At 37.1% G+C, this 10,979-nt stretch overlaps 2 protein-coding genes across 2 annotated transcripts; both read right to left on the bottom strand.

Moving 5' to 3' along the window:
- Positions 1-167: 167 nt before the first annotated feature.
- Positions 168-3,371, bottom strand: LOC113502893 (protein pxr-1-like). Its single transcript, XM_026884640.1, has 5 exons — positions 2,865-3,371; positions 2,247-2,337; positions 1,597-1,642; positions 1,479-1,514; positions 168-1,161 (listed from the first exon to the last, which is right to left on the bottom strand). The coding sequence occupies exons 1-5, from the start codon at positions 3,033-3,035 to the stop codon at positions 831-833; spliced, it is 675 nt and encodes a 224-aa protein (XP_026740441.1). The 5' UTR covers positions 3,036-3,371; the 3' UTR covers positions 168-830.
- A 7-nt stretch (positions 3,372-3,378) lies between these two features.
- Positions 3,379-10,006, bottom strand: LOC113503148 (protein suppressor of white apricot-like). The gene is made up of 9 exons (XM_026884967.1): positions 9,728-10,006; positions 8,716-8,885; positions 8,269-8,432; positions 7,220-7,436; positions 6,783-6,844; positions 5,917-6,121; positions 5,156-5,317; positions 4,537-4,800; positions 3,379-4,274 (listed from the first exon to the last, which is right to left on the bottom strand). Exons 1-9 carry the CDS (start codon positions 9,919-9,921, stop codon positions 3,379-3,381), a joined length of 2,334 nt encoding a protein of 777 aa, XP_026740768.1. The 5' UTR covers positions 9,922-10,006.
- Between the last annotated feature and the right edge of the window lie 973 nt (positions 10,007-10,979).

The raw sequence follows: 10,979 nt of genomic DNA, 5'->3' as shown, positions 1-10,979 counted from the left end.
TAAGTTAAAGGCTGGTTTAAAGTGCCCGATAAGTTATACTTTTGGAAATTTAAAATGTAGTGTATATTTTTTAAATGTCAATATTTCATTGTTTTTTATTCTATATACAAGTGGAGAAATGTTTATTTTACTAATTGAAATTTATTTCAGTTTCAGATAGTCTGAAATAATAATGTAGTCAATATCAATAAATATTGAAGGATGGAAATATTGGATAAGTTTGTTTAAACATGACTAGAAACACTTAAACTCCTAGGAATTAAGTTTCCTTGTGATATAAGTAAATTCTCATCTGATCTACAATTTATTTATTATGTAACAATTTACTCACGTGAGAAAACTTGGGTAAGGCTGGGCTACGTTTGGGTCCGAAACTAGTCGGGGCTATCCTGATGAATACACGCGAGTAAACCGTTATTAAATAATTAAAAGTCCACCTCGCTAGGTTTTTATGAAACACGTTAAATTTCATACTTAATCAATCAAAGGAAATTGACAGCGTATGTGCCAAATTCTGCCCAGGATGAAGTTTTTGCACCCGAAGTCTAACCCTGGATTGAAAGGCAAGAGGAAAACGCGTTTTCGGTTGTAAATCGATTGACCGAAATACACTGTCTTCACTCTAGGCAGTACTAGGTCCAAAATCCTTTCCGATTCTCATTGTCCTTTCAATAATATCATAGAAACTACCATAAAAAAGAACTTGACGAGTATTATCTTTGATATATACCTTCTGCTTACACTCAAACTTATCTCACATTAAAAATTATAATTAAAACCTGTAATTCAATAAAGTACCTTAAGACCTTCAAAATAAAGTTCAATATCGCTCAACGTCCACTAGCAGATGATTTGGAATCTCCCTCGCTGTCACTCGACCACTCCCCTTCGCTGTACTCCCTCTCTTCCTTCTTTCTTCTCTTATCTCTTGTTACCTCTTCGTCTGAGGACTGTTGTCGGAGGAAGTTGATCAAGGTGCTCTCGATGTCAAGACCTAGTTCTTTAGTTGGTGAGGAAGTCCTTAACTCCTTCAAGGTGTTGGTGAGGTCAATGTTGACAGGTACTGGGGCTTCTTCTAACTCCTCCTCAGTCTCTTTCCTGCGTTTTCTCTTGTTCTTGGAGCTGTGTTTCCTTTCCTTCTTGCGTTTCTTCTTTTTTGTACTGGAAAAAGATAGGACATTAGTATAGAGTACAATGCTTTTTCTAGTTGATGGATTCTATTTTTGTTAGACAAATCAAATGAAAGGGTGTTTGCATGTCATCGGGATAGAAATTAGAATACTTAAAAAATTGGTTCTGACTATAAGATGAAAGCCTATGGAACACTATATTGTTCAGTATTTCTTTTAATTTAGAAAGCTAACTTCTTTTTTCATTATTTTAATGAAGACGTTTTGTAACTTTAACAAAAATATTTAGTGAAGACAGGAAGAGAGAGGGAGATAAAATATACATATTATAAGGTCGAGACTACTTACTTGTCATAATCCGATTCATCATTTTCATCTGAGGACCTGTCAAGACCAAATGAAAATTACAATTGGTTTCATATTTAAATTACAAACTCTCAAGTTACTATAGCAACTGATAACTCACTTATACTTTCTGCGCTTGCTCTTCCTGTGGGTTTCACTGTCATACTCTGAAACAAAAGATTTGTTGAACTATAATCAAGTATGAACCAAGAATAGAACTAATTATTGAACAATATTTGTAGGAAAGTAAACAGCTGTATATTGATTGATTGATATGCCTCGTTCGATTTCGGCCACAGCTGCTAGTGTTGCAAGACACCAGCCAGCTGCGAAGAACATATTGCAGTAAATAAGGGTGTGCGCCAACACAGGTGCGAACTTCGTTCCCTTACCCTCGCAGCCCGATGAGAAGGATCTGACGCGACCGGAGACAGATAATGCAACACGGAAGTTGTGATATAGTACCTAGTGGTAGGATCCAGGAGCGACAAATCAAAGCATTAGAATTTGTGTGTTTTCAAAATATACATTGCATCTTCCGTGTTTTAGAAGGCACGTGAAAATGTGAGTCGTGTGCTAGATGTGTCTCCGGCAGCGTCGAATTGGCATCTCATAGTGCTATTAGAGTTAAAGAAGAGAGAGTTCACTTGTGTTAGTGTACACTTTTGTGCACTATTTTACGTCCTTCTCAAAACTAATCGCCATAGCCGAAAATGTTATTAGGAAATATAATTTAGCTTGAGCTAAGATCCTAAATAGTAAGCTTCTCACCTCTCTTATCCCTGTGCCTTCTCTTGTCCCGTCGGCGTTTCTTCTCTTCTTCTTCTGCCTTTTTCTTTCTCAATGACTCCAAAGTGTCTACCTACAACGGAATATTATTGTTAGTTGTGAGGAAGTAAATTTTATTACGTGAATTGCGATCAAAAGTATAACATTTGAGGTAGTAAGGGGTATCCGTGTTGCCCCGTTAACTGGGTTGAGGTCTGATAGGTAGTCGTATTTTGAAAAACACTAGTACCTAGCTGTATTCGGTTCAATTCGAAACCAAACTCAACATAGTTGAAAAATCGATAAATTGATGATGAAGTTAACAAATAGGTACTGTATAGACGCACTTTTTTAACAGAGCGATGCAGTTAGCACAGGCTAGCTTCAACAGCTTCATTAGACTATCCTTAAGTTTATAATTCTAAAGGCCGATTTTTCTATAATCGGTTAACTTTTACCTGAGGAATAAATATAACCGGTTGACATATTTTCTATACAAAAGCTGTCAATATATTCGCCGAATAAAGTTACCTGGCGATTGAAAAATCAGTCCTACTATACATAGGCTTCTAAAAAAGAACGTAATGAGTATCTTTACATAATATGGTTAGTTCCACGTACCATAGCGCTGGCCAGTGAGGAGGTGGGCAGCGCGGCGGCGGCGGGGTCGACGCCGACCTTCCTGAGGAACTCGGCGGCTCGGCGGCGCCGCTCCTGCTGCTTGGCGCGCTCGCCTTCCGTCTCGCACTCTGCTAGGACACACGTTATGTTACAGCTGAACACACCACACATTTAGCAATATTTTTTTAATTAGTCTATACAGTATACACGCTACTCTCTGCTGTGATTCGAGCCTATTACGTTCTGACGTAATAGGAACGAACGAAATTAAAGGTATAAAGGACTCTGATACTATCAACTCTCAGAATAGAGGATTTGTTTGTTATAAAAGAAGTTGCGAGGAAAAAAATCTGTTACCAGTCTGGCCAAAACTCTGTCAAGTTATAAGACCGCTATATTTAAAAAATAAGTTTGAATATAATTTTCAAATTAACTTATTAATTTAATTAAATGATAGAGTCATAAAGTCAATTTAAACTGCCTTTTTCATGTACTCAACAGTGAATGCTGTAACTCACCTTTTAGAATCCGACTGATCTCCAGTCAAATCAATCAAATCATCAGAATTGTCCTCCAAAGATATGATTTCATTTTCCAACTCCTCTTGCTTGGGCTTGTACTTCTTGCTTTCTTTCTCACTCTCTCGCTCCCTCTTCTTTTCTTTCTCTACACTCTTACGTTCACTCCTTCTTGAATCTCTGCTTTTAGATCTGTAATCCTTCTTTCTATCTCTATGTTTCTTCTTATCTCTTCTATGAGGGCTTCTTCTGTAAGGGCTATCCTTTCTACGAGGACTCTCCTTATCTCTTCTACTAGGACTCTCTTTTTTCAAAGGGCTCTCTTTGTTCATGATGAAGGGATTCTCCCGTCTCTTTAAGGGACTGTCTGTGTCTTGCCGGCTCACAGGGCTGAGATTCTCCTTTACCTGTGGACTGTCTATCTCCATTCCGAAAGGGCTGTCTCTTTCCCACTCACACCTTTCTATTTTATCAAGCGGCTCTATGTTCTGAACCTGCATGGTGACAGGGTTCAATGGTTTTTGGGTGGTTTCTGGTGGGACCGTGACTATTGGTTCTTGTTTGGGTATGGAAACACTCTCTTCAGGTAGAATGGTGTTGGTGGGTGGTGGTGTGGGGTTGGCCACTACCGTTACAGGTTCAGCAGCCTTGACTGGCGGTTCTTCGTTTATCTGTCCATCTATCTTGTATACGACTGTGGGAGGAATGTCGTTGCTAGGGAATGTTTGAGGGGCGACCTTCGGCGGTTCTCTGACCTCTTCTGGTTTGTCTGTCTGTTTGTCTTTGTCCTGCTTTTCGGAATCCTCGTCCGAGCTTGACTCGTACGGCAGCGCGGGCTTTGGAAGTATTGGATCTGGTTCCTTTAGCTTCTTTATGGAGAATGACACGGGCGCTAAAAGAGAGGGATTATTATTCTATAGAAGTGATATAACAACCCATACTGTTTCACTTGATTAGGAAAAATTTTAAAATTAGATGTCTTGTATATATTATTAATATTATTAAATGCGCCGAAAGCAGTAACTGGGCTAAATTTCTTAATATTACGTAATTAGGATGTCTTAAATCCTGATAATCACAAATGTTCTACTACTATAACGCCAAGTAGATCAATATAAATACGTTTTCTACACCACTAACTTCTGATCACTTACCAGAAGCCTTCTTCTTCTTATCCTTCCCATTGACATCGATCCCTCGCTTCTGCTGCATCAGCCGCCTATAGTACGCGTGGTACTGGTTATCTGGCTCTAGGAATGTGAACCGCGGGTCGTTCTTAGCGCGCACGATGTCTGCGAACTCGTCGCCATTACGTGCGACATAAGACGCCATCTTGTCGATCACTATCTGTACGTCTTCCGGTGGTGTGATGATGGTTGGTTTGTCTTTGCTGTCCGTTGAGGAGCTGTCGTCGAAGTCTGTTGGAGAGAAAGAGTATTTTAAGAATAAGTAGCTGCTCTGGTGATCTTAAGACAATTGACATAAGCACATCAAGAAGTGAAGAGAAATTTAGGGTTTATGGTAGATTTATAAAGACTGTATTGATAGATAAATATATGCAAATAAGACTAAAGGAAATAATGGTTTTAATATACGACTTAATGTTATGTTTTTAAAATAGACACCAAAATACAGAAATTAGTTTAACAAAATAAGTTTGTGTGATCCACGACTCTTGTTCAGAATCTTTGTACATGTAACTTGAATGTTCGTTGAACCCCCCAAGACACGAGGACAATGCCTTAGTATCAAATGAAACTTCGCTTAACTTACCGGATACATCAGAATCTGAGTCAGTATTGTAGTTCTTCATGAGACTGAGTCCTGTTGACTTGAGCAGGGGTGGATCCTGAGTGGTTGGCTTCTTCTGATCCGGTGGGTACTGGTAGTACGGTGGCGGCTGATACGACAGCACGGGCGGGATTGTTGGAGGCACTACAATAGAGGGTTGAGGGTGAAGACTGTCGTTGTGGTAACCGTTTTGTCCAGCAGTCCATTATAGATAGTCGTTTGTTAAAACTAAGTGGTGAAAATGATATAAATAGGTATGTAACACAGAGAATTAGGTTATTCTTTATTGTGCATCACAGAAAATTTAAAAACATGTATTGTTAGCTATGCTGTTTCCCAAATGACACAAATTGTTAGCTTGAGCCTTTAATAAGAAGAGAACATAAGACTGGCAAAATGAGCTCTGTGCAGAATCTAGAAGTCAACCTCAACCAGTACTCTAAAAGGAATTAAAAAAGTTCTTCAGCATTTGGGTGATTGTCAGGAAAAAAGTAACACAAATTGAGGATATAATTATCCTTACCACACTTTTAATACTGCAAATTGTTTAATTAGATGGTATTCTGTGTCTAAGCTCGTACAGTACGACGGCTATTAATAGTTTAAGTAAGAAAAAATTCAATGAAATACTACAGTTACTTTAACCGTCTTTAACTTATGTATTTTTTTCCTGAGAAACGCCCATTTCAGGTTAACAATGTCGTTTCAAACTTGACAAAAGCTAGAGTACTTCAGGTAGTTACCATGGTTGGTGTCGGGCCCCTTCGGGTACATGACGGGCGCGCGGTAGATGCAGGCGGGCGGCGCGCGCGGCGGCGAGGTCCCGGGCGGCGCCACGTCGGCCGCGCCCGCGCCCGCGCCCTCGCCCTCGCCGCGCATCTTGCTGATCAGCATCGTGTAGTCGCAGTCCGCAGACGGCTTGTAGTGGATGGACGGGATCGCTGGAGCCTGGTGGAATGTTACATTCTTATCTTCTAATATATAAAATTCCCGTGTCACGATGTTAGGTACCCTACTTCTCCGTAACGGCTTTACCGATTTTTATCAAATTTTGGTAGGTCTGAGAATCGGCTACTATCTATTTTTCATTACCCTAAGTGATAAGAGTTGTCCACCCTTAATATTTTGTCTCCACTGTGATCATCGATTGTTAGGCGGTGCGTAGGTCGCCGGTACAGCTGGTTATTATATGACATCGTTAATGTCACCATTCTAGCACTTATATAATAATGTTAGTTTCATATATTTCCCTTTTTTGGTATCATCGACTAAGCGCTAAGAAGTTTGCCGGTCAGTTATTTATATGTATCTTAAATATGGCGGTGGTGGTATTATAATTTATTAATCGAAATAAATATTTTCTTCCTTAATTGATTGATTGACTTGTATTCACAAATAAATGATTTTAATGTTTCTGTTATAACCAGACATTGAATCTTCTATTTATTGTTTCAAGAAAATATAACAGTAAAGTATCTGTTTTCGAACTCATTTTAGTGAGCAGTTTATCTCTTTCTCTTATATCGATGTTTTAATGACCTGAGGGTGTGTAAGGTGTTTTGATATATTCTAAATTATAAACAATGAATTCTAAATTCCTAATACTTACAGATTCGATAACAGTCGACGCCAAACTCGGATGTAGATATTCTTCATTTTCTGGAGGCTTCTCTGTAACAAGGAATTATTTCTTTATTAATTTTATGTGTAAAAGTTTACACATAAAATTTTACAGTACTCAAAAGAAAACGACTCCCGCGGTAAGGATATTAATCCTCATGACGACGGGGATTTCGTTCGTTTCACAAACATACAAATAACAAAAACGTGAACAAAGAAACCTAAACTCAGATCAATCGTGGATCTCAAGAATGCCTGCCCAACGCGGGGATCGACCCCGCGACACTCCGCTTACAGTGGGTTTGGCATGGTGACCTCAAGCAATCGTCTATCCATGCAGTCAATTTTCTTCAATACCACAGAAAATAAATCACACCATATAATAATATGATGAAAATGAATAAAAGCTCAGTTTTATTTACATACCTTCAACAACTTCAACTTTTCTCTCGGGCCACTTCCCACCCTTCACAAGTGCTATCAGTGATGTATAATAAGGGTGTAATGAGGACTCTCTATTGAGGAACTTGAACTGTGGATTGTCGCCCTGTTTTGCCTTTATCAGGATCTCCATCTGAGCACCCTGGGATGCTATGAACTTTGCCGTCTTCTCTATTATAGCATTCTGTTTGAGGGTTTCAGGCTGTTGGAGAAATTTTGTGTTTTAGAATGTTTGAATTTAGATTGTGTTTTGGCCAGATTGTGAATTTTGATAAATATTTTTATAGCTTTGCTGCAGTGTTCTGGTGGTCAGATAAGAAGCTGTTGTTTATGTGTAGCGTCTTGTAACTTAAAACAGTCCTAAGTCTTAGCATTAAATTTAAGATGTAAGTTTTGTTGTCCTGTCTGTTTTGCAACTACCCTAATGAATTATCTATCTTGGAAAACCTAACTGATTTTTTTTTATTAATTGCTATTTAGCAGCCTTCATCGAAATAGCAGTAATAGTAGCATTCATTAAACTTCATATGATGTAAACAGGTATTTATATTTAATAGGTATTTTTGTAATATATGTATTTTTTTATATATCATACCAGGAGTTCTGACAACAGGTTCCGTCATACATAACCATAAGCTAATCAAAGAGCTCTTCTCTTCGATTTTGTTATCCTACAGCAATTTAGAAGTTAAAAATAAGTGTGTAATCTGAAGATTCTGCTTAATGTTTGATATATATTACATTCTAAATTTTAAATTGAGTATCTGCCTATCTTAAACTCAAGTTTCGTTTAATTAATGTCATTTATAATAATGTTATTCCCATGGCTACAAACCAATTTGATGTGAAAATAAATACATTTATGTAAAAATCATGGTTTTTTTTTTATTCCTATATCCAAAGAACAAAGGGCAAACCCTGATGAGTATTGAGTATTTGTGTCACTAAAACTACAAACCAAACTACCTCACTGTGTTACAGTGAAAGCAAAACTCTCAATATTAAAGGGCAGTCTTTAATTAAAGTTAACTCACAAACACAGTATCAGTTGGAAGGAGTGCTCTGAATGCGGGAGCTGGTGTGAACGGTTCCTCGTCAACCTCCGGCGGTTGCGCTGGAGGCTGTGGTTCTGTGGGGGTGTCATAGTTGAACCCCACTTGACCGTAGCCAGCTGCGTGTAGACGCTTCAACTCCTCCTCTGGAAATTGGGATATTTTAGTTTGAGGTTGATATGCTAGCTATATTGATTCTGTACTGTCTGCACTTCTCAGCATCATAAATTCTTTACAAGACTCATTAAGGATTGATGACTGATGCTGTCGTAGACCAACACACAATTTTTACCTGTCAAAATTTGTTTACCACCTAAGCCTACATTGTGGAATGCAATAAAAAATTGAATTGAATTAAATCAACAATCATAGTCTATAGATATAAGTATGAGTATGTAAGTAAATAAGACATTACAATTGTAAGCTTACCTTTGTACATTTCTTCTTCATCTTCATCAGTGTGGAGCGCGCGGTACCTCTCTTCATCACAAAGCTGTTCCACGTCTAGCTCACTCCTCGTGAGTTCCACGCGGAAATCGTAGCCTCCCGGAGGTGCCTCAAGTGATGACAGGTCGTGCAGAGCGCCCCTTGCATCATACCTGTCCAGATATTTACTTGTATTAATTTCTTACCAAAACGGAACCATACAAGCCAGTCTCATTGATGACCCATTTCGCAGTGAGATAAAATGGGGTTATTATGTGCGCATTTATACCCATAATGTTAGAAAGAAGCTGAAATAATATTAAATTATCATAAATGTTTAATTTAAGCTTTATTGCACTGATGAATAAGAATTAATTCTTAAGCTTCGAAGTAATTTCTACTAAACTTTCAGCTCCTTTCTTAAATCACACAATATTCTATTAATGTTTTAGTATTTGTACAAAATTAGAATATTTTTTATGACCTAAATAGATGACATCTTTTACTATACATATCTCATGTTAGTCAAAAGCTTGTACATACAAGTATAAAAATTTAGAATATTATACAATGGTAATAAAAAATACCTTAGAGTATAACCTTAGCGCATATCCTACTTCTATTTCTATAACTATAATAAAACCGAATTAAATGTATTGTGCATTTTATTAAATAAGAGACAATAACTTTAAAGATTTTCAAAATATCTTAGCATAGCAGTCATCTCTCATCTGTGTTGTTTAACACCTGGGCTTTTAACATAGTATTTATACATACTCAAGTGAACCGTTGCAGGCTATACATACCACCGGTGCGTGTCACCATAACATAACACGACGCTGCGAGCACCCGAAGCGCCCGGCGCTCGCTCTTCGTACACATCGAACTTCGTACAAACATCCTCTGCGAAATACTTAAAGATCTTCCGAAAATTTAATTTTTTCTGACATATAACTATCTTTGATAGGTTTATAGCGCCACAGTTAGCAGTCTTATAGTAAAAAACTGGTCGAACCTGTCGATTTTCAACGTTTCATCCCCCATCCACGGAATGAGGTGTTTGCCTTGGTCAATGTGAAGGGCTTTATCATCGTCCCTGAACAATTTGCACGAGTAGCCGAACACGAAAAGATCTTCTTTCTTCTCCTTGAAATCACTCTTTCTTAATATACCGGAGTCACTTTGACCACCAGTCCACTTTAAAGACATTTTAAAAACAAAAAATCGAAAAGCAGTAAAAACTCAGAACATTAGCCGAAGTCGCACCATGATAGATTCGTTCAAAAACTATTTATTGGTTAATCTTTTTTTCGTGACATTTGAGGTTTTACGATTATTTATGCCAGACAAATAATTATGGAACTAATTTAGAAACGAATTAAAATTGCAAAGAAAATCATTTATTTATTTACTATGGAAAACAATATAATTATATCAGAAATTATCGATTTTTTACCATGAAGTTTTTGAACGCCAGAATCTAAACTCTTCGTTCGGAAATTTGAAAGAATATCAAGAAACAGCTTTCATATTACATTATATTAAATACTGTTAAATAAAAACAGTGGATACGATGAGAAGCTTTATTGTATTAATTATTTGCTGCAAATCAGAAAAGAAGCAAATGAAAACGAGTACAATAGGTAATGGTTAAATCTAGAGCCAATTACAAATCAAGTTAAATTTATGCGTAAACAAAATATATTTGCAAACTACAAATCGATGAAGAAAATAAATAAGTTAAAGAAATTAATTATGTGGAATATTTATTTCATTGAATTTTACTGGTTACTTATAATTGAAAACTGATGCACGGTCCTTTCATTTCGGACCACAAAGAACGCCGTTTTTCTAAAAAAAACGAAACAATGGCAACTGGATATAATACGGACAAGTTAAGAGTGTTAAAGATCACTCGATAACGCGTTACTGCGTAGCATATTAAATATGGTCGAGTTATATACGTTTCAAAAGGCATATGGCGGACGTTTTATATATTTTTGCATCGAAAACTGATAAAATCTTTTAGTTATGAGTATCTTGTGACCGCTAGAGCGTATTTGTTAAAAATTAGATGATAAACGTTAGTTTTTAATGTGTAAATAAGTCTATTATATCTAGAGTCTTATAAATATTGATAGTATTTTCGTGCGTGGACGTTTTGATCCGTATTGTTGAAAAACGAAAAGTCTGTGATATAAACAATACATAGGTGATAGATTAATTTCCTGAACAATTTTGTATATATTGTAAAGTTGTTATAGAAT

The sequence above is a fragment of the Trichoplusia ni genome, chromosome 18 (genome assembly GCF_003590095.1).
Source record: "Trichoplusia ni isolate ovarian cell line Hi5 chromosome 18, tn1, whole genome shotgun sequence".
Taxonomy (NCBI): Eukaryota; Metazoa; Arthropoda; class Insecta; order Lepidoptera; family Noctuidae; genus Trichoplusia; species Trichoplusia ni.
This window is presented reverse-complemented; position numbering and strand designations above follow the sequence as displayed.